At 49.8% G+C, this 23,658-nt stretch overlaps 1 protein-coding gene across 6 annotated transcripts in view; it reads right to left on the reverse strand.

Moving 5' to 3' along the window:
• The window catches only part of EXOC6B (exocyst complex component 6B), a 305,538-nt gene extending 291,701 nt beyond the window's left edge, over positions 1-13,837 (reverse strand). For all 6 annotated transcript variants that reach the window (XM_087737075.1, XM_087737074.1, XM_087737072.1 and 3 more), the window contains exon 1: positions 13,632-13,837. In XM_087737075.1, coding sequence (XP_087593201.1) covers positions 13,632-13,744 — 113 coding nt within the window. In that variant the 5' untranslated portion in view covers positions 13,745-13,837. The remainder of the gene's footprint in view (positions 1-13,631) is intronic.
• Positions 13,838-23,658: the final 9,821 nt, after the last annotated feature.

The raw sequence follows: 23,658 nt of genomic DNA on the forward strand, positions 1-23,658 counted from the left end.
AAAGTGATTAGCAACGGAGTCTGTAAGCTTGAAGGGTTAATCTAGCATCACATGCCCTTACCAAAGAAGATGAGCACGGAGTTTCTATTTCTACCACAGGCAACATCTCACTCGCACAGGAAAGCCCCACGAGGGTGGTTTCTAAGCCGAGACCACATGCAAATTCACTCTGAATTTAAAAGCCCCCAGCTTCCTCCGTTCCCACCCCAAGACCAGATCACTCGTCAGCCTGTTCACCTACCGCCCCATAACCCGCACCAGCTCTCCGCTCCCGGACCTTGCCCCAGCCCTGGCCAAACCCTTCCCACCCGTATGCAACCACAACCACGCCACCCGCTCCGTATCCTCCAGGCGTTGCCCACTGCAGGGCACAGGCTCTGGTTGTCTTCTCCACACCTGCACGGGCCACCCAGCTCAGCTCCACCACACCAGCTTATGAAGGAAGCATCCGATTACCTTAACTGTCAGGAAAAGGCAAGCGGAGAATGATACCAATACATTTAACAGCCTTTCAAGAAGGGCACAGTTCCTCTAACAGTGTCACATTACCATCTTTTGGTGCCCAATTCTCTCCAAATAGGAGAGAGAAAGAAGGAAATGGATTCACAAGATGGTTCAACTGTCTACTCTCTCTAGCTCCTAACAACCATCCACCCAGAAGGAAAGCAAAGGCTAGATTATGAACAGTGATATTTGGAAAATATTCTGTTAACGGGTACCATCTTCCAGAAGACTGTATCTACTAGTAAGGAAGTTCACAGCCACTTGGGCTTTGAGACATCAGCCTGAAAGCAAAGTCTATAGCCGCCATATCCATCACCCAAAACACTGCCAAGAGCTGCCTCCACATTTCCAGCCACTTGTCTTACTTTGGAGCTCTTCATTACTCAGCAGAGAGGGGGGGAAAAAAAAAAAAAAATGCCCCTTACACTCATCTTTTCCCTTTCTGTTCCTCTTGGATGGCCATAGGGAAGGAAAAAAAAAAAAAAAAACCAAACACCACACACACAAACACTTGGCTTCTCAGTGAACCTTTTATGGAAGACCTGGCAAATCTCAAACTCACTGACAGATTTTAAGGAGGAGATTTTGTTTGCTCGCTCTTGCAAGCCTGAAACTCAAAGCAAGCACATAGCTAAGCATCGGTCACAGCCACACACCCTGCTCCGCTGTGTCGGTATCCTTGGCCCCGACATCTGCAGAAGGTACTGCACGGGGGGAGTGCAGCCAGCCAGCAGCTTGGGAGAGACGTTTGGAGCTTTAGTTGTCACAGGAAGGGAGGCAAGGAATTATTTCAATGCCGAGATAGAAAAAAAAAAAAAAAAAAAAAAAAAAAAACCCAAAAACCTCCTCTGGGACGCACATGAATCATCAGCGGGTTGGCCCAGGGAGGGACGTGCAGAGGAGGAATGAGGTTATTGCAGCTCTACCAGCACCCTGGCCCTCTTTGGCAGGAGTGAAGCATAGCATCTTCAAAACAAGCAGCAGCAACGGTGGGGACACCTGAGCTTGAGGAGGCTTCGGTCCCCCCACATGTCAGTTCTGGATTTTCAAGAACACAAGAAACACTTTCTTTCACTGGGACGGCAGCTGATGATGAGCCTAAGACACCCAAGCCACAGCTCGTCACACAACTGTTGAGCTAAATCCTCATCTGTTAATACACCCAAGGGCAGATCCACAGGCTTCCTCCTTGCCCAGCCAGGGCACGCAAGGACACATGAGCTCCCAGCACCACTATCTGTTGTGTAAGACATGTCACCACACCCAGAGCAGGCACCGCAAAGTGAAATCAGCTCTGTGGCAGTCCTGCTCCGACACCAGGACGTCAGGCAGACAGGTCAGGTTGTTCTCCAGAGTGCCCTTAAAAGCCTCTCCCCATGCACAGGTTGCCCTCACCTCGTGTGCTCCTGCCGCACCAGTGACACCACCAAGCACGTTCACAACCCACTGGATGTTCAGGCCAGAAGCAAATTATTAAAAAAACAGGTCAGATAACGAGTTGCTAAACAAGAGCCTAACGTGCCACAGGGATTTTGGGAAGAAAACAGTCACCTTTGCAGATTTGGAGCTTTCCATCACTGCTGCCTGCAGTTTAAAATCCCAAAAGCACCAGTCCACCCCAAAAAGCAGGATTATGACTAGCCTCATCCTCAGCTTCCTTAATAGCTGTGGTTGAGAAGCAGCAGGAACGGAGGATGTGCTCACCTGCTGTTCTGCCCCAGCTAATGCTGCTCAGCTCCTTTGTGTCCAAGCGACGGAAAGAGCACAAATCAGTGCGTGCCGTGTCTTGCCTGAGCAAATTGCCAGCCCTAAGGCCAACCCAGCAGGAGAGCTAATTATCCGTACACTGATTCTTCCAAACCAAAACGGATTCGGAAGCAGAGAGAGGAAGTTCCAGCAGACAGGCACACCGTGCATCCTCACTCCTGCAAGACAGACGGCACCCGGAAAACAGGCTGGGTATTACAAAGAAATCATTCTTTACAATGACCTAAAACTGTGCCTAGAGATTTTATTAAAGGATGTTACTTCCCAAGGTACAGCCACAGGAAATCAAGAAGCACGGACTCCTATTTTCAGATTTTTTTCAAGAAACTGTGGCACCTAACCTATGGCACTGGAGGTGGAACCACCTTGACAAGGACAGCATCCAGCAGAACGGTTAAGCCAGCCCGCAGCTTGCTGCCCTCGCAAGGGCTGACAAAGGACGGCAGCCGAAGCCGGGCTGAAGGAACTGCTCCGGCAGCAGCACGCTCTTGAGAAGAGCTGCTCTGGTGGCTCCTCAAATCCAGCGAAAGCAGGACAAACTCTCCCCAGAAGCTTGGACACGTGCTTACTGGAAACGCCATGAGTGTCACACACAAGAGGCAGTCGATCTGCACAAGTAAGCTGAGCTTCAGCAGGCAGCTAGAGACATACTGACCCCCCCAAAACCACCACACTATACTGACGATGGGCAGAGGACCAGACTGCATAGCACCACCATCTACTGAAAGGAGATCACGGCCAGCCCAGCTATGGCTTTTGGACCTCAGCTCAAGACCAGGCAGGCCAATGGAAGCAAAGTCAAGCACCCTATTGATTCACAGGGAAGGGATTTCCAGAAGCCACCTCCTCCACTTCAGTCCCCACCACAAGGTCAACCTTCCCTAACCCACCACCGACAGACGTACGTCTACCCTACTTTTGAAACCCTTCAGACAAGACGCTCTGTAGGCAAATGAGGGAGCCGTGCCAAGACTAAGGTTTTAAGTTTGCCAAAGGGTTTTGTTAGCAGAGAGTCAGGACAACCTACAGAAGAAAGTACTTCTGCTCCAAGACTTTGAAGTGTTCAGAATTAACGATGGGCTCTCTGCAACAGCTGGGGTAAAACACACGAATCGAGCACCTTTGTGGGACCATTACTGTCGCCTATCGCTACAAAGAAGAAAACCAGCGTGCTTCTTCAGTTCTTCCCTACCCAAAAAGGAAATTAAAAGGGAACAGCTAGAAGTATTAAATGCTTGTGGGTGGCAATGAAACTGCTTAAAAGACATATTTATGCGCTTTCAGGCAGCAGTATACTAACTATGAAAAAAGGCTTTAAACGTTCTCACACACACCCCCCCCTCAGCCACCACGGTTAAACAGCAGTAGAGGAGACTTTCAAGGAATAGAAGAAAAATGTTCCAACTCTGGAAAATTAAAGAGCACAAATCCCAGTTAGCTAAGCACACGTGCAAAACAATCTATGCAAAAAAAAAAAAAAAGACATGTGAAAAGCTAATTAGTTAATATATGAAAAACTAGTAGCTTCTTCAGACATCAGAAGCAGGAGACTTGCCAGAGCAAGGAAGGGAGTGGGAGCTTTTCAGGAAAACTCTTCTGCAGTAGGACGGCTGGAGAAATGGTTTGCTGTGTGCCACGGACGGGACCAAGGAGGTTCTGCCCCGACACTTCTCTTGCTGCCGCAGACTGAGAAGTTAATAGAAGATGCTTAGACCAGCTCAGTAAAATGAACGGTTGTGTTCGCTCAAGAACACTAAAGGTGCGTCACATAAAACTGTCGCAAACACCGGGTCGGCAATAACCTATCGCTAATATTGTGGTTATCGCGAGAGAGGTGGAAGATGGAAAACACGATACCAATTTCTTTAGTGGCTTCTGCAGCACGTGAAGAATCCTGCTACGGAGCACTAAACGTGACTGGGCAAAGTAGAAGCCTTTTTCACGAAACAGTTAGCAAACGTAAAAAGTACAATAGAGAGAAGGAGACAACAGCCTTTTTGGGTGGCATTCACACATCTTATTCACTAGCACCCTTTGAAGGGGTCAGACTTGTTAACAAGGGGGATCTGGTCAACCTAACGCACTCGAATGTTAAAAGCATTGTGAAAATTCAAAGGGAAAATAGATGGTTGATGTTCCTCTAGTTCAGTGTTTCACAGTGGGTTAGAGACGGGGATGAACATCAAGATGACACTTTGCAGAGGACACAGAACTATTCCGTTGGATTAACTCTAAAGCAAAAAGCTGCAAAGGATCTTACAGCACCGAGTATCAGGTGGCAAAATGACAAATAAAGCTCCGTGCCAGCAGTGTAAAGCAGGACACTTGCAGGGGAGGAACGGGGGACAAAGCCTTTATAATACACTGACAGCGAGGGGCTCCAAATTAATACTGCCGCTGAAGAGGAGAGACGCCAGCGGTATTGTGGCTATATTGTCAGAAGAGTTGGCTCAGACCACAGAGACTGCAGGAAAAAGAAGAGAAAGCAAAGCAGAAAACACCACTGTGCCACTTAACACATCTCAAGACGGGAACCTGCATCTTGATCACTATGTGCAGCTCTGATCTTTCCGGCATCATCGCAAAAAGGTGACAGTTGCATGAGAAAAGATTCCAAGAAAAGCAACAGGGATAATGAGCAATTCAAAACAGCTTTAGCAGGAGAATAGAACGAATTGATTAAGAACCTTCAGCTCGGAAGGGAAAAAAAAAAAAAAAAGAGTGATTTCTCTTAATCCTTTGTGATAGCCTAGACCTTGCCCTGGCAAAAAAAAAAAAAAAAAAAAAAACAACAATTTTAAACCCTAAAGAAATACACAATGCATAATTAAACTGCAGAACTCATCACTGTAAAATGTTTCAATGTGAGACCACTAGCAGACTAAAATGTTGATGAGACAGTCGTGGGGAAAAGGTCCATGGGAAGCTCTTGAACAGAGAAGCGCTGGTAGACACTGTGCCCAAAGTCTCCGAAGCACAGACTGCCAGACGCTAAAAGCACGTGTCTGTATTTGCTCTGTACCTCCTTTGATAAGCACCCACTCCTCACTACCCTCAGAGACGGGACAATGAAGAAGAAAAGCTTTTGATGTGACCAGTACGAACATTTTCATGATCTTCTCAACTATTAGTTACAAAGCACTTCCCTGCATCTATCCTAAATCCCCGCTGCCGCAATTGTAGTCCAGACCCCAGCCTGCGCACAAGAGCTTTTCTTCATCTTCTCAACAGCCCGTTCTGCATCTGAAGATGAATTGTGTGCCCGTCTTGTCTTCTCTAGATTAAGCAATCCCAGCCATTTCAGTTTTTTCCTCAAAGGTTGTGTTTGCTCTCCTTTGGGAAAAAGACTCGGAAAGTCAGCAGTATTAGGCTTCTGCAGCCATGGGCTAAAGGGCTATGTTATTTATGTATTTTTAGAAAAGGACAAAAATCCTTCAAACCACTAAAAGTGGAATCCAAAAGAACATGACAGAAAGGACAGTCTAGGTAGACTTAAATGCCACAGGACTCTGCCTACAGAGCGGCAATCAACTGAGCCCCCAAGCTACTATTCTGCAGTCCTCTATAGGCAGGAGAGCAGAGAGCTCTAAAGATGAGCTCAGCTGCCAGCTCGAGATGAAATACTGCTAAGTCATATGCAGTGACAACTCCAGAAAACACCCAGACAGATTCGTAGAGCAGCCTTTCCCTAAAGATTCAAGGGAAACGTCCCCTTTTAGCTTACTACCTCACAACACTGCTATCACGTACCGCTATCGCAGCCAAGGTGCTTGGAGGGCAGGCAGGAAAGTAAATTCAGGGAGCTGCTGAGAGCCCGGGCACACAACCACATCCCACAGAACAGAAACAGGCATTTGATAATCTGTCCTTTGACAGCGATTAATTAAATTCCAGAAAGGAATGTACTTTTGCGAGAAAAACCAAGAAAATACAAGCTATAAATAATTGAGCGGTACATTCTTGCAAGCTGTTCCCTTCAGACCGCATCAGGGTGCAGACTGAAATAAAAAGGGTTATATGAATTATAAGGATTCACCATCCCAAAGTTGCTTGCAGAACCTTAGCACTGCAAATAAGAAGGTATCCGTAAAACTTGAGATAATTAAGTAAAGCGTACCTCCAGGCAGAGACTGCTGATGCTCCATACATTAAGCCAGACTAGTCCATCTCCCAGTAGACAGTTAATGCTGGTACCAGATTATTTCACAGGAGCAGTTGCTGATACTTCTTTCTCCGCAACAGAGAACTGGGAGCTGAACAGCATCAGCCTGACCAGAGGGGAATGCTAATATAATTCAAGCAGTATTGCAATGAACTGTCTTTTAAAAGACGCTTAATTATGTACATATGAACAGAGGCCCAGGCTTATTTTCAGGAGATTGCAGTTTCCCCGTTTGGGTGGCAGGAGAATGGGCTGAAAGATGCTTCAAAAAGATCCTGCGAGGCTTTTATTAGCAGACAATTTACAGTTGTTACAAGCAGCTTCCTGAGCAAGCTCTGTGGCCAACAGTTCGCGTCGAGACAGTCTGCGCTGTTTCTTCACGGCGTTGCTTTGCTGGCGGTTGGCGTTTCTCGAATTACTGTACGTAAAGCAAGGGATGGGCCTTGTAGAGATGGGGCTCGTGGAGCCAAGGCGAAGCATGGCACACGGCGCAGCTAAAGGGCGCGAAGTCAGGACAACAACTCAGCATAGTTTTAGCTTTGTTGCCTGTAAGTTCTCACAGTACTCAGCGTCAGGGGATTTTTTACAGATACTGTGCATCATTTTCAGATGCTCTTCAATTCTTACTGCGCCTGGGAGCTTGAGGAGGCACTTGCTAGCCAGCCCCGGCACATGTAAGAGAAGGTCCACTTGATCCCAAAGCTGATCCAGGGTCTCCTTCCCCTCTCCTCACCCGAGGCAGGCGCAGCTGAAGGACAAACCGCAGCTATCCCAGCGCCCTACCACCAGTAAAGGTGGTCCCAAGAGCGATCAGAAGGACACCACACCATCTTCACTCCTCCACTCCAAAATACAAACAGGGAAGCTGTTAAGCCAGATGCCTGTCATTACCCCTCGCTTCACATCTGTAACGCAGACCATTATCCTCATCTCACCCACTGCAGCAGAGATTAGGACCAGCGTGGCCAGCCTTCATTCTTAGCACCCAACCCAGAAGACTCAAACTGCTGCTCCTTGCTACGTCATGGTTTCCATGCTCATCTGACCCACTGTAAACCAGTTACACTCCCCAACCAAGTAAAACACAGTCTTCTACCAGGTAAGGGAACTGCAAGCAGCTCAGGGAAGAAGGGCATGTCCAAGTTCAAGGACGTTAGATGTCTAACAGCACAGCTGGCCCCCAGACCCGGTACCCTGCCACCAAATCCCTTGTGCCAGTCTAGACGCTGGGAAGCCACAAAATGAGCCCAAGATGAAGTGGGAGCAAACTGGTCCAGCTGAAAAAAAACCAACTCAAATAAGGTGGGAAAGGGGAGGGTTGCCTTTCAGCACCCACATGAATGCCGTGCCACACCAACATTTGGGAGGAGCAAATGAAAGATGGCGAAAACTGCGTAAGCCAATACTGGCCCATCAAAATACACCCCATAGCCCCAGCCACGAGAAGCAATGTGCACTTCACCGCAGGCCGCTTGACCAAGCCCGCATCAATGCCCGTGACTATGGGCTAGGAACAACACAGCAGGTTAGTGTCTGGTTGGACCAACTCATTGCGCTTTTATAAATGTAGCAAGACTCAATCTTGACTTTTGCCATCCCCACACAACCTCCTCCCCGGGCTGGGAACAGTATTTGTGCTACCACACAGCAAAACAAGCTGAAGCAGCGCCGTATTAAGGCAAAACATTTTTAGCTGGGTTATTTTTCCATCCAGATCTATTTTCCAACCAGGTTTACCACAGGGCTTGTACTCATGCTGCAACTTTCAGCTAAGAAGACACTGGGGAGCTCAGAGGGGCTAAGCAAGAGTCCCAGCACTTGCTGGACCCCATCTATAAGTTTATGTCTAAGAGCAAAGCCTCAGTTTTCCAAGTTCAGCACCAGACACCTGAATGACACAGGAACAGGGCTGTCATAGTTCCAGCTCAGCTCCATTTGAAGCTATAGAAGAAAATAAACCGGAGAACATCCTCCTCCCCTCCTCCTCCCAGGCCATCAGCACTGGCTCAGGAGCCAGGATCTCAGACAAGCTGCTGCTGTGTGCACTGTCCCATTGCTCCAGCCTGGACCCGAGGTAGCACCGAACAATGTCGGTGAGATGGGCTGCAGCAACAGCACCTCTGGCTCCCGCACAACCAGCTCAGGCGTCTCAACCCTACCCCCACACAGCCAGACAGGGCCTGCGGGTACCAAGAAGGACTTAAGGCGATGCCCCTATGAGCGATGAGGTTAATTACATCCATTAGTCCCAAATGAGAACATTATTTGTCAAGCATTCAAGCCAGAAGACCCAGAATCCTAAAAAAAGGCAGTTGAGGACCTCTGGCCCCATTGTTTAAGGTGAACCTGGGCATGGGGGAATTTACAGGCAGGGGATGAACGCGGCACGCTGCCAGCACAGTAAACGGGTGGGCCAGGAAGGTCCAGGTCAGCCAGAGCAACGCTAATCCCAGACACGGCCATGGAAGAGTTGATAAAGGATTTAGGGAATAGAGCTTAATTACAGCCCTACTTTAATCTCAGTCAAGAGCTGCTTAGTAGAAATGCTACCCCATTGAGTGTGCTTAACTTCATTCTTGGGTTAGACAACATTGTAATCTCTCTGAACACATGTAATTAGCAGACAGATAGGAAACTCCTATTAAAAATATAGTTCTATATAAAAGCACAGACTGGATGATTAATTGCTGTCTGAGATATAACATTTCTTAGTTTTCCAAAGGGGCACAGGTAAGTACTAGTCCCAACATAACCGATAAAATCTCAACCACTAAGGAACAATCTAGAAAGCAAATATATACCTAAAAAAAAAAGAAAAAAAAGACTGCTGATATAATTTGCAGATGACACAAAAGCTGGCAGAATAACAAACCATGAAATCAGGCAGCCGTAGAGAACAATCGCTTGGAAACCTCGGTCCTTCCCAGCAACTCGCACTGCAGGAGAACCAAGCGCGAAGGTACAGATGTAGCAAAGAGGAGCACGATCCATAGCTACGAACAACTGTGCTGCCAAGAAAATAACTCTGCAGTAAGTAACAACTCCTGTTATAATGCTGAGGGAAAGAGCTGCTGCGATCTCTCAGTGTACAAGCAGGAGACTACTACAGCATCGACGGAGTTTTATCTGCACCTAAAGTGGAGAGGAGACAGTAGGGACGCTGTGACTACACCTATGTGGCCAGACAGGGCTTTTTTAATTTATCAAATGCTGTTTGAAAATCCTTCACCAATTTCAAAAAGCTGCCAATGCCACTCAAGAGCAGGAAAAGGGTTTTCAAGAGCGACAGGCTTGCAGAGCTCAAGCTGTAAAACCAAAAAGACGTGGTGACTTGAAAATATGAGCCTGTATTTTAACCGTGAGAAGACACCAGGTGTTAAAGGACACTGCAGAGGAGCACGGGAAAGGACAGCAAAACAGCCGCAGGCTGAAACCAAAAACTCTTTTTAAATGATTAGCAATTCAGATAATCACACCGGCTCATCCTTCGATGACAGGCTGAGCACAGGGAAAAGTGGGTGAAGTTATACAGCCCACATTTATGGGGTGTCATACAAGATAACCTCACTGTTCCTCCTGCCTTTACTCTGTACCAGTTTAGGTCAATCATTTATAATCTCAGAGTACAGCAAAAAGCACAGGGCCAGGGAGAAGTCAAAATAAAGGGAGACCATAAGAGAAGAAAGTGAGACGGCATCAGCTGTGCAATAAAGTAATCTCTGCGTATCAGAAGTAACAGTGAGATATTTCAGGACAAGCACTCGGCTCGCAGAGTGAGGGACTCCCCTTTTCTCAAAGAGTAAGTCTGATTAGAAACCACACAGGCATCCCGGCAGAGAGGCAAGCATCCTCACTTACAGCTAGAATATTAGGGTCCATCGCCAGCTTCCCATCACTGGGAAAAAAAAAAAAACAAACAGCCAGCCGAAATGGCCAGAAAGCTCACTAAAGAGCAACAAACTTGATCGGTCAATTGAGTGTAATAAAAATCAGAGCACTCGGGTGTCACAGCTTAGTCAAGAGGTGGTTTTAAGCAAGAAAGTTTCTTTTCCCCCAGAAGATTATCTGATCCTGCAGAATTAAGTGATTCTTAGAAGCCTAGATACAGAGAGGAGATCCAAAAATACACTGCAAAATCAAGAAGCGTAACACAAGAGAAAAAAAAGAGGAATCAGAACAGGAGAAGGAAGTGGAATTAGGAGCAATGGATATAATTAGTAGAGGTTGAATAGCAGGAAAGACATCCTGAAGTGGATATTTTGATGCCAGGAGCATCGCAGACTCGAGGGGATCCCCACAAAGACTCGCTGAACTCGCTCGGTGTCCTTCAAACACAGTGACATTCACTGTCAGGTATAAAAAAAAAAAAAAAGAGAAGAGACCTCGATGGCATCGGAGCCGCTGGCGTAGCCAGACACAAGCCTGCCACAGCTCATCACACAGATCGGGGCTGTTGCAACGCTTCCTCGCATGCCCTCGTCTCCCCTTTTATATTTCGAATTAAATTCTTCTCCTTGAGGAGGGGAAGGCTTGGTCCCACATCTGCACAGCGCCCGGCACAATGGAGTCCCGGCCCATGCCGCTGACTCCCAGAATCACAGCAAGAACAGAGCAGAAAAATAGGGCTGGAAGGGACTTCAAGAAGGCATCTCGTCCTTCCCCTGCCCCAGGGCAAGAATTACTACACTTGCTATTTTTCTCTCCCTGGTGGGTGGGACACAAACCCACCCAGACAGATGAATTAGTTGGACCTTAAATTTAACATCTTAACCCCTCCGTCACCCTCTGATAATAGCAATTCAGCCTTGAGCGCTGCGCCAGGACAGCACAGAGCGGCTGCTGTCGGGATATCTCACTCTGCCGAGTCAGAAACTGATAAAAGCGCAATTCTGCAAACAAGCCCCGGCTGGCAGCGGGAGCCCGGCAGCCCAGCCTATTTCTGAACTGTGCTGTGGGACTGCTGGTCCTAGAAGGGAAGCCAGCCTGGCTCCTGAAGACACATTTCTTCCATGATGCCTATGAGAAGTGAGTCACCTTTTTCTGTAAAGTTTCCATCATCCTCTTTTCCGGACTCTCCAGCACATCATGTTTACCCTGAGCTGGTCTAGTTTCAACTCCAAAAATCCTTGAGGCAGGTATTGCTTACGCTTATATCACTAGTAACACTCCTGATGAAATACCACTGTACTCCAACAGTTAACGCTAGCAAAGCACAAACCTTTCTTTGCCCCAGACGCTTATTCGTGTTTCTTCTGTGGGTACGCAAAGATAGACGTTAAGCCCAACTCCTCATCTAACCTTAATACTAAGAAACAAGATCAACTGCACTTAGTTCTATGAAATGGAAAAAAAACCACCCACACCCTTCATTCTGGCAGTTCCCAGACATCTGAACCAGTTTTTTCAGTTTTGTTAATAAATCTAATTCTCAGCATCTCCTACCATTCAGTTTGCCCTTAAAGGTTCCACTGAACTTCAGAAAGAAAACTGCAAAAAGTCAAAAAAACGAAACAAATGGGCAACCCTATAGCAAGATAAATCCAGCGCTCTATTGCTCCACAAAGTAAAAGCTTTCCTATTTTAATTTTGTGCCCGCACTGCAGTATCACTACAAGTCAAACAGCTTAAACCCATTTATTCTTAAAGACAGCCACGTGACTCATTTAAATCCATGAGTCTGTAAAACTTACATATCAAAAAGAAACGAAGGGCTGCTGTGGAGGGGGTGGGAGAGGAGGCTCCAGTCCTGTTTGTACCCAAACACTCCCACCTGGCACCCTGATTCCCAGCTCAGCAGCTCCTGGGCTGATGCAGAGCAGCTGAAAGAGGAAGGTGAAACCGACGGCGCTGCCCTGCGAAAGGGCACCGCGTTCCCCTTGCTGCAAAAAGCAGCAAAGCTTTGCGGTGAATTTCACCTCCCAATAACGCAATTATTTAGATCGTGAAGCCAAGTATTTCTGGTAACGCACCTCCACCTTTCCCTGCCTCTCAGTCCGATCAATTTGGTTGCAATGAGCTATAAATATCCTCTACCCATTTGTACCATCGACCTTCCAGAGGGTAACGCGTGCGCTTGTGCTCAGCGCTGCGAGTAATGCCTTTTGGTTTTGATACAAAGTTCTTTGGGGAACTTCTGTTTCACTTTAAAGAGGGAGAAGGACAGATGAGGCGTCTCAGTTTGCCAAATCCATTACGTGGCTTCTACCAGGATAGTGATGCTAACAGTCTGCGGTCTGGCTAGCAAGAACAGGTCTTAGAGGTGCATAATTTATCTAAAATGCCATGCTTTCTAAAAAATCAGGTGATTTCTCATCAGAAACAGAGTTCAGTTAAACAGCCAGCTACCAGCATCTTTCAGATTAACAACCGGCAGAAGCCACTGCTGCAAAATCCTAACCAGCATCACAAAGAAATACCGAAAAGGCTGAAACCCCAGACCCAGACTCGCGGAAGGGAATGGAGGGAAAAGGAGAAGCGAACGGGCAGCCCTCCTGGGCAGGCAGCTACATCCATCTGCGCTCCTCGGGCAGGAGGAGAGCTCGGCACTTAACGCAGATGAAGCAACGGGTTCTCCCCGCTGAAGGATACTGCAAGAACCACTGGGAAAAGATGCTTAATAGGAGAACAAAGGATCCATTAAGCAAACAGAGGCATTAACTCATATCATCGTCAGGATGGTAACTGTACCCATACCCACGGCTTCGCCACGGTTTTTGCCAAACGGAGGCACATCGACAACAAGGGCGGGCGGCGGTTTCGAAGGATAACTTTGACAGACTGGGGGCTCGGGGCAGGAAAATGCCCTCCTCTCCCCTCCTGACCAGCGCCCCGTCGGGGAGGGCGCCCCGAGGGCTCCCGGAGGGGCTGCAGGCCCCGAGCGGGGGTTTCAGCCGGGGGAGCCGACACCGCGGCCGGGCGGGAGAAGCCGCCCCGGCCCAGGCCGAGGCGCCGGGGACCGGGCACAGGCCGGGGCTCGCCTCCACCCGCCCGGGCAGCCCGGCCCGGCGGGGAGCCAGGCAGGGGGAAGCGAGGGGGCTGCGGGCACTTCTGAGAGATGACTATTAAAAAAAAATAACACTAATTAACATTTCCTCCTTTCTTCAGAGTTTCCGGGGAGGGGAGCGGCAAGGCGAAGCCCACCCGAGCCCCCCCGCCCAGGCTGGGCGCCCCGGGTCCCGCCGCCCCGCCCCGGCCGCACCTGAGCGTGGGGCCGATGCAGGCCGTGTCGGTGCTCTCGATCTCCCGCAGGATCCGCTCATGCTCCGCCGCCGTCTCCAGGCTCTCCAGCTCCGCCATCTTCCCCCGCTCCATGGGGGCTGCGCCGGCCCGCCCGCCCGGCCGACCCACCTGCCCTGCCCGGCCCTCGCCCGCCCCGGGCAGCACCAGCGCCGGAGCCGCCCGCTCCGCTCGGCTCCGTACGGCCCGGCCCGGCCCCGCCGCGCCCGGCACGCCGGGAAATGTAGTGCGGGCGGGCGGGGGGCGCCGCCGAGGCCTGCGCCGGCGCTGCGACGCGGCCGGCAGCCGAGGGGCGGGGAGGGCCCGGCGGCGGGTAGCGGCCCCCCGGAGGCCAGCGGCGCCCCGGAGGCCGTGTCACCGGCCGGGGCAGCGGCTGCCGAGCTCCCCCCGAGGGGACACAGCCCCATGGCTTCGACATCTGCCTCCGGAGGGGCACAGCCCCATGGCAGGGACCCCGTGTCCTCCTGCATGAGGGAACACAGCTCCATGGCAGGGACCCCATGTTCCCCCATGAGGCGACACCGCTCCATGACCATGGCAGCTATCATGAGGGGACACTGCCCCATGGCAAGGACCCCAAGTCCTCCCCCATGAGGGGACACAGCCCCATGGCAGTGACACCTACCATGAGGGGACACAGCCCCATGGCAGGGACCCTATGTCCCCCCCTGAGGTGGCACAGCCCCACAGCAGTGACATCCACCATGAGGAGACACAGCCACCATGGCAGCAACATCCCTCCTGAGAGGACACAACCCCATGGATGTGACACCCACCATGAGGGGACTCAGCCCCATGGCAGGGACTCCGTGTCCTCTCCCATGAGGGGACACAGCCCCATGGCAGTGATATTCATCATGAGGGGACACTGCCCCATGGCAGGGACCCCATGTCCCCCCCTGAGGTGACACAGCCCCATGGCAGTGACACTGTTGTCACCCACCATGAGGGGAGGTCCCAGCAGGAATGAACCTCTGTCACTGTCCCCAGCGGAGGCATCCCCCTGCCCCATGATGGATGAACCTCTGCTCCTCCTGCCCCAGCCTGTCCCTCAGCCCCATAAACAATGTCACCCCCGCCCTGAAGAGGTGCCATTGACTGTGGTCCCAAAGAAAGCTCCCTGCTGACACCGAACCGCCCTTCAGCTTGATCCTAAAATGTCCCACCAGCTGCTGAGCTGCAGCACGTCCCCCCCGAGCTGCACAACCCAAGAGATGTCTTTGCCCAAGGACACAGCAGAGCTTCCTCCCACAAACACCACCAGCCCCCAGAAACATCCTCAGATGTCAAGGTCTCCTCGAGCTGCCGGTGCGGCTCCCTCCTTTGGAAGCAGCTGGTTATTATTGTTATTATTTTGTGTTGTGAAAACGACGCTGGAAGGGTCCCGTTCCCAGCCGCGCGTTATCGGGTGCAGTGGAGCCGTCCTTGCACGGAGATCCCATGCTCTGCCAGAGGCATGGTGGGGATGAAGAGCAGGACCGAGACCAGGCTATGCGTACCACCGAGGGTTTGGGCATTTGCTTTTGTTGTTTCATCTTCTGAGATATAAATAAACTACGCTAATTTTATGAGCACGCCTCTGGCTTCCCTCACCGCTGCTTGCTAAGGTTGAAAGCTGCTGGCCTGAATATCCCTGTATCATCACTTAATTAAATGAGAAGGGGATAAAAGCACTTCCCAAAACACAAGGCACCGTGACTGGAACAATGCAGGAGGGGCAAGGAAAGCCTGGCAAAGACTTTGTTAGTTCACCTGAAGTTCACCAGCTCTTGGACATCATGCCTACGGTTGCCAAAGACCATGCGAGACCAGATGGATGTCGCTTTGGATGTGTTAACACCAGCGAGGAAATCTGTCCTCCGACGGCAGTCACCATGGAGACCTGGTAGAAGCTTTCCACGGACCAAGAAGCAAAGAGACACATCAGCGGTGGAAGGAAAGCGGATAAAAATAGCAGGGCGATTTCTGAGCCCAGCAGCCGGGCGCTGCCTTCCCCGGGGCTGGGTCGGGAGCTGTGTCGGGGGGAAGCGCTGTGCATTTTGTGCCTGCCTCCGCCGGCTGCGCTGCAGAGGCCGGTGCTGCAGGCGAGCTGGGGCATCCGTGGCAGAAGGCTGGTGCTTCAGCAGCTTACGGGGGCAATCCCCCGTGGCACAACACTGTGACGGCTGCTGCAAGGAGCAGATCATTTGCGATTTAAAGTGCTTTGGACTTCAGACCGCTGAGATGAGCTACCTGTGGCTACAGGAAATACATAATGTGCTGTTCAGTGTGTGATACATACCCAGCTCCGGTGTAAAATCTGTAGATACCACTGTCTACTGCTGTTAGCAGCTAAGAAGATTACTGTTTTTGTTCAAATTAGTAGGGGCTTGTGCTGTTGAGGACTGAGCCAATATCCCTGAAGTCAGTGGTAACTATTGCATTGCCTTCACTGAGCTTTAGAAACAGGATTAAACACCAGTGGGCAAAGACCATCCTTAATGGTTTTAATTGCAGGATAAGAACTGCTACAAATGACACCAATGCCAAGTTCAATCCTGAATGCTCAGTTAGGCAATGGTGTTATCACAAATACGCATCTCAGAAACACGGTGTAGTTTTCTCTGGTGTGAGGACACTGCTTGGTCCACTAGACTACAGTACAAGGGCGTTGAGCATGGAGATGGGAACCTAGAACTCAATTAGTCATCAAACTCTGCTGTTGACTTCAGCCTTACTTTAGTCTCACTCTCCTGCACCAGCAGAAAGAATGAGGACCGCTGTTTTCAACGCCGCAAGGTAGTGCTTCAGCAAGAAGAGGAGCCCAGTGCCTGGAGTGTGGTGTGACTCAGTCAGCAAGACCACGTCCTGCAGAAAAGCAGAGCATTAACCTCCACAGAGCAACATGGGAAGATGCTATGAGGCACTGTAATAGTCTGTCTAAGAAGAAATGTTTGGGTTTGAATAGAATAAAAATATTTTTTTTTAATTTCCACCAAAATATCACATTTTTCTCATGGGGAGAAAAGCACCAAAAACATTTCCATAGATTGACAAATATTCACATCAAATGGGGAGGGAGAGAGATACTGTTACCGCATAGGAGGACCTTCTAAGGAGCACCAACCATAGATCTCCCATCCATCAATTGGCTGCTAAAGCTATGGTGAAATCTGAGCATATTTTTTAAGAGGAAAACTAAGTGCTGTTTTTGATGGCATAGAAAATCCCATCCGGCCTCCGACTTCAGATTTCAGCTGCAGATCTCTTGTTACCCCTGCCTGGTAGAGTCAAAAGTCTGCTGTGATCAAGTTTTTGGTGTTCCTGTATGGTCCTGAGGTCTGGGATCAACCAACCTCTTCTTTGATCAGCTGAACAGACTGAACAGACTGATGTCTTGGAGCCTTTCACTCTAAGGTGCCTTTTCCAGTAATTTACCCATTTATGCTTTTTTTTTTTTTTTGCAAATGACCATATTTCAAGATTTTTCGTAGTCTGTGGGTGCCAGAAGTGGACAGAGCAGTGGCTAATCCATCTGCTCCTCTTCAACATTGTGGTGGTACCATCGTGGGTACCATTAGCCGCTCCCGTTGGCCACAGGGTCACACCGAGGCTGATGTCCAGCTGATTACCCACCGTCACCTTCAATTCTTTTCAGGTCACTGCCGTTCGGGATAAAATTTTCCATTCTGTAAGAAAAGCTACATTCTTTGTCCCTGGACACATGGCAGTTGGTCACCTTCACATGAATATTCATCGCTTGTGTCTGGCTTACCGAGCAGTCTGGGACTTGCCACACAAACTTTGTACCATTTGAAAGCCTGTCCACAAGAAGTTTATTTATTCTTACCAGTCACTGACATAAGCATGCTGAATTTGTATTGTTCTAATTTATTAATCAAATCATCATGTAGTACCAACACAAATGCATCAAAGATGTCTGTTACCAGCTCATAATCTCATTGAAAAATGATATCGAGTTTGCCTGACAGATTCTATTACCCTTAAAAGCGTGCTGGCTGACATTAACTCTTTTATGTGCCCTTAATTTCCTACCAATGAAGTTCCATATAATTTTTTTTTATGGGACTGACAACAGCCTGATGGAGCTTTACAAATTCTCCCATTTAATTACTGACCTCTCATTAGCGTTTTCCAGTCCTCCAGAACTTCCCTGGTGTTCCAAAACTTCCTAAAAAAAATCAACGTAACAGGTCAAAAACCTTGAGCAGCCTTCACACAGCCTCGTGCACAGGTTACCTGCGGCTGCTGGTTCAATAGTTTGCCTCTCTCTGCAACTGCTCGGTCGCTCTGTCACTGCTGACGTGAAAGGTCATCATCACTGTCTGCAAATTACCGTGGCACCTGGGATCTTCCCAAATTCAGGACCAGTTGTAATTGTGCCATTTCACTAGAGCGATACCACCATCAGAATGTCCGTCTTTTTTTTTTTTCTTTTAACCTTAACGATCTCTTTCATATTATGCTTATTTTGGTTTTTCATTTCGTGCTGCTACTTTGCTGAACTGTTTTCAACATCTCCTGGCTTCTCTGCTTCCTTACCCGCTCCCCTCTCTCGCTTCTGGCTTCTTCCCTTCCCATTGCCTCCATGCTCTTCTGACCGCACCTACGTTCACATAGCAACAGGCGGGCACGATGCCGAGCTACTCTTACATTTGGTCTTACCGGTGTCATTCAGGAAAACATTTCACAGCGAAATGAGGGGGCTAGCAAGCAGACCCGGGAGTTAAGGGTAGAAAGAAAGGAACAAACAAGGCCAGATGCTGTTGACCTGGAAGACCAGCCTCCTGCAGGGACCTGGGGGACTTGTCCCCCACGTCGTTAGACACTCAAGTAATCTTGAGCAACCTCTCTGGGCAGGTCCCTTCTTCTGGGGGGTGGACTGGAGTCCTGGAGCCCCCGTAGCTGCCTCCACGCTCTCCTCCTGCATCCCCAGCCTCACCTGCTCCCCACCTCTCCCTTCTGCCTTCACCAAACCCCTTTGGCCATAACCCCACTCTCAGCCGGGCTGGGCATCCTCGGCGTTTGCTTTCTCTTCCCCAATGGCTCGAAGCTGGACAAGGAAAGGCACACGGTATTTCTAAAGCAACAAGAATGTCGCGGGTGCTGACTAAGCACACAAGTCAGCCGGTCCTGTTTGCTCTGGGTGTGCAGCAGCCTGGTTTCCTTCTTCAAGGCTGACCTTTAGCACCCTCCGCCTCAGCCCCAGGGGAATAAATAAATCTCTGCTGCCCGGAGAGGTGCCTGCATTTCATTTATCCCCCCTCCTTCAGCCGCCTTCTGTGGTTTTGCCACGCGGTACCAACTGAAAGCACCCCCCGTGTGCCCGTGAAATGCAATCCTGCCCTTTCCAGAGGGGAGAGCTCGGGGCTTGGCTGCCGTTTCGCAGGGAGAAGGGGAAAGGGCTGCAGCTGGGATGGAGAGGCAGAGGAAGCGAGGAGCCACGGGGAGCTGGGCTGGCTGCTCCTGCTTGTATGGAGGGTGGGAGAAGCGCTGTCAGCAGCTGCCGCTTCTGAGAAGGGCCGCAGCTCCCTCTGCACCGATTGCCACCATCCCACACACTTTGATGCCACCCACAGCAGCAGCCAGCCTGCCTTGCCAGAGGCTCGGAACGGTGATGGCACCGTGGTCGTGCTGCTCTCAGCGCAGTCCTGCCACGGGCAGGTGCCTTCGCCCAGCCCGGGCTCTGCGTGGTTTATTGCCCCCGGGTGCACTCATCTGCACCTATTGGTAACCACAAGGTAATCCAGTCTTCCACAACATATTTACGGATAAATCCCTGTTTTCCAGCCACTAGGCTCTGTGCTTCAAATCCTGTTCTGCTTCACATTTCAAGACTGAAACAAATTTCAAAGCCTCTCTGATATTATTACCCTGTTCCCCAAGTCCCTGCTTGGGATGTACCTTGATGCTTCTAATCGTGACTTTTGTTTTCTCATGCATTTTATCTTTTTTTCTGAATATAGGAAATTAATAGCTCGGACAGACCGAAACATTGGCGAGAAGGACTTCAGCCACAGAGTTCTGGCTTTCAACCTTTGCTGAGGATTTTTCAAATCTGAGTTTCTGTTTTAATTAAATACAGGGACGGGGATCCCTTGGTGGCAATGCCACTTTTGGCATTTGGATCTTTTGGCAAGCCGTACTGCCATTTCTGAAGTCCTGCCAAAACCCACCAGTGTGGCATGGGATAGCTTCACCTAGACAGGATTTGAAGACCAAAGAGGTGGATCCCCACTTGACCTTCAGAGCTGCTCCTTAGCTCCGGACTCTTCAGCTGAACCTGGGAAGCCCATGCTGGCAGGGAGCATTGCAGTGAAGGAAAGGGCTGGTCTCCCTGTCTTTGTTTAGAAGCAGAAGGACAAACACATTCACCCTCAGGCTTGAGCGGTGCGTGATATATTTCCATTCCACGTAGGTCAGGAAGTGGTTAGCACCGTTGCGAGCATTGAGTTCTGCTCTCTGCCGCAGCTTGGGGCTGTGTGGCTCACCCATGACAGCAGCAGAAGGGATCATCGTTCATGAGTAGGAGGGAGAGCCTACCTCCCAGCCTGTAACAGGGGAGGTTTCCTCTCTGCGCGCTCCCCTTCTCATCCCGGATAGCTGCAGGAGCGAGGTTCCTGCTGTGCTGCTCAGCCCATCCTCATTATCCTCGCTGCCGTGAAACCCAGCCAGAGAGCAGCCCCGCTGCATGGAGCAAGCGATCTGCTGGCATCCGAGGCATCTTGTCCTTAGGAGGTCACACAATTAGCTGCCGAACATGATGAGATCCCACAGTTGGGGTGGCCTTTGGGCTACTAAAAACAACAAGCAGAGCTCAGGAGCAAAACCACGGTCCTCCCTTCCAGCGGCCCGTGGGTAGCCATGGCAATGATGACTACAGCCAGGGCCACCTTGTATGACTTCGAGCCCTGCCCTTCTTGGGTGGTAACGCTGGGCAGAAATACCCAGGGCTCTTCCTGAAAGCTATTGTTAACCGTCCTTTGCAGAAGGAATTTAGCGCTTCCTCTCCAACACGCGCGAGCCCTGGCAGTGTTACGGCAGCTGCTGCTCGCGAGTACCAGCTCCACGGCGTTCCCGCTGCCTCTGCAGCCCGTGGGGTGGGTTTTCCCCCCCGGGAAGCCCTCCTGCCTTCCCCGGGATTTGTGGGAGCCCTGTTATACCCCTCAGAAGCTGCTGAGAGCATTGCAAACACACAGACACGACAGCCCAGTGCCAACAGGATCCGTGCCACAACGACAAAGCAGCTCGGGTGGCTTCTCCAGATAAATCCAATAGGTGCAACCTCAAACAATGGATAATTTGGGCAATGCTGATAATACGCCAGTAGATATTTAAAATCAGCACCGCCAAGAGAAATTTACTCCCCTGGCACTTCCCTGCTGGCTTCTACCAGTGACTCTGCCTTTCCCTGCCCTGCGCTGCCCCGAGCGAAGCCCCCAGCCCCTTGCTGTCCTCCCGGGGTCCCTGGGGTTGCGGGGCTGCCCGCAGCTCCCTCCAGATTTTAAATGCCGCTGACACCTAGTGCTGGGTCTCCCAACTACAGCCTGAGCTGCGAGGGAAGCCCTAACGCCGATGGATGAAGAGCCAGGGGTTTCGTGATGTGTGTGATTTCATGATGCTCGCTCTTCTGGATCCAGCTTCACCTGCCTCCTGCTCCGTGAAGGTGAAGAGGTGCCTGCACCAGGTTGTCCCGGCACAGGATTGTGCCACGGGGTCTGTCCACATCAGACAGGAGCAAATCTCTAAGGGGACTGACTAGGATGGTGCTGAGGGCCGAGCGTCCCCACTGTGCACAGGGTGGGATGGAAGCACAGCATCTTCCATATTTTGAGAGAACAACCATTGCTCTCACTGGTTGTGGTCCATCTCTGTTCATCTTCCCGACCAACGTCCTGGAAAGAGTTCAGACCCTCCTGCTGCCAGAGCGTGGTCCTGGTGTGCAGGCTGAGACCCCGGCCCGGGAGGCTCTGTGACAACCTGCTCATCCTCCAGCGCCTCCGTCACACGTGTACAACAGGTCATCTTCAAGGGCTCTCCCAGCTCTATCACCTTCCTAGCCCAACTTACATCCTTTCCGAAACCCCAGTGCTGATCTTTCCACAATGTACAGCCCTACCCACTCTTCCTTGTTCCATGCCTTAGCTGCTATTATATTGTATTTCTCAATGTACTATTCAAATCCCCAGCTAACAGCAGCCCGTTATGTTTTAATATATATTCTCTTGAGAGAGCTCCAGAGCAGTCCAACCAAAATGCACTGGCTCCTAGCGATTGCACTAAAATCGTATTCTGCTCCATGGCCTTTTCCAATATTAATTTAATTTTTGCAGCTGCCATTTGTGGAGTCCTTCTTCTATGGGGAATCTTTCTTTTTGTGAACTATCCCTGCGGTCCTACAGCTGGTTTTGGATGGTGGATGAGGAGAGGAACGAGCAAGTTGCTAAAACCCACAAATATAAAAGGGCAGCCAGGAAAAAAAACAGAAGTGGAAAAAGAGAAAGAAAAAGAGAAAGAAAAAGAGAAAGGGAAAGGGAAAGGGAAAGGGAAAGGGAAAGGGAAAGGGAAAGGGAAAGGGAAAGGAAAAGGGAAAAGGAAAAGGAAAGAGAAAAGGAAAGGGAAAGGGGAAAAAAGGAAAAGAGAAAGAAAAAAGAGAAAGAAAAAGAAAAGGCGAAAGAGAGAAAGAGAAAGAGAAAGAAGAAAAAGAAAAAGAAAAAGAAAAAGAAAAAGAAAAAGAAAAAGAAAAAGAAAAAGAAGAAAAGAAAAAGAAAAAGAAAAAGAAAAAGAAAAAGAAAAAGAAAAAGAAAAAGAAAAAGAAAAAGAAAAAGAAAAAGAAAAAGAAAAAGAAAAAGAGAAAGACAAATGAAAGTAAGAAGCAAAATGCCCGGGCAGTATCTACACCCTTTCCTGGACTTGGCCCTTAGCCCAGATCTCCTGGTGCTGCGTTCCCTACCCTCACTGCAAACCGTCTCCTTTTCTCCCAGCTCCGGCAGCAGCACCTCCAGGGCGGCTGGAGGACGGGTACGAAGTGCTGGTGCCTTCCTGTCCTTGAACACACAAAACGTGAGCCTGCAGCAGGCTCTGAAACTGCCGAGCGATGCTTAGGCTTTAATATTCTCCAAGAAAAGTGAAACGGTCACTATCAGCACGATTGTGTCGAGTTAAAATCCAGTGGAAGAAGCGAGCTGCTGTCACGGGAGCCAGAGAGCATCTGGTGCAAGAACACAGCAACACCAGGGAATGAAGTTTAACCTCTATAACCACGCAAGCAGAGCTGCTAACACCACGCTCACCCTCACCAAGCCGCTTACGGAGGGTCTCCACCATGCCCTGTGTCCGACAGAGGAATACGTCTTGGATACAGCCTTAGCAAATCTGGTCAGAAATCAGATTTTGCAGACAGGTCAGAATCTTCGTGTTTTCTTCTTCTCTTGTTCTCAGCACCCAGCACGTCACCCCCAAGCCACCCACCTGAGGTCAGGAGACGCCCTTTGCGGCATAAAGTGGCATTCAACAAATGCTCAAAATGACCGACTTAAAAAGCAACCCAGGGAATGAAAAGAGAGCTGATCTGATGGGGATATTTCACAGCTCGCATGGGCTATGAAAACTCCCTTCCCTAACTATTATCTCAACCAGTCTGTATAGTATGAAAGTGTATTTGTTAATATATATTAGTTCATATTATACACTGTAATGTAATGAGGTGGTGGAATTTAACTGGAGACTTTGGTGTTGTTCACGCTTACGTAAAACTAAAGGACAGCCCGGCCCTGGAAAGAAGGACTTTGCTTCTGGGAAGCTTAGAGCTGCCCATGAAGGCTGAAGGACACCCTGGGACAACCAAGATAACGCTGGCACCCCAGCCCCTCTGACACACCTCTGAAACCCTCCCAGCATCGTCCGGTGTCGTAGATCCGTAACGCCAGCAGGACTGGCTCCTGGACATCTGGATCAGCAGAGAAGCAGCAAGAATACTGCAAAACCAG

This window comes from Nipponia nippon, unplaced genomic scaffold, assembly GCF_047370975.1.
Source record: "Nipponia nippon isolate SJK-2023a ecotype South Korea unplaced genomic scaffold, ASM4737097v1 scaffold_6, whole genome shotgun sequence".
NCBI classification, from domain to species: domain Eukaryota; kingdom Metazoa; phylum Chordata; class Aves; order Pelecaniformes; family Threskiornithidae; genus Nipponia; species Nipponia nippon.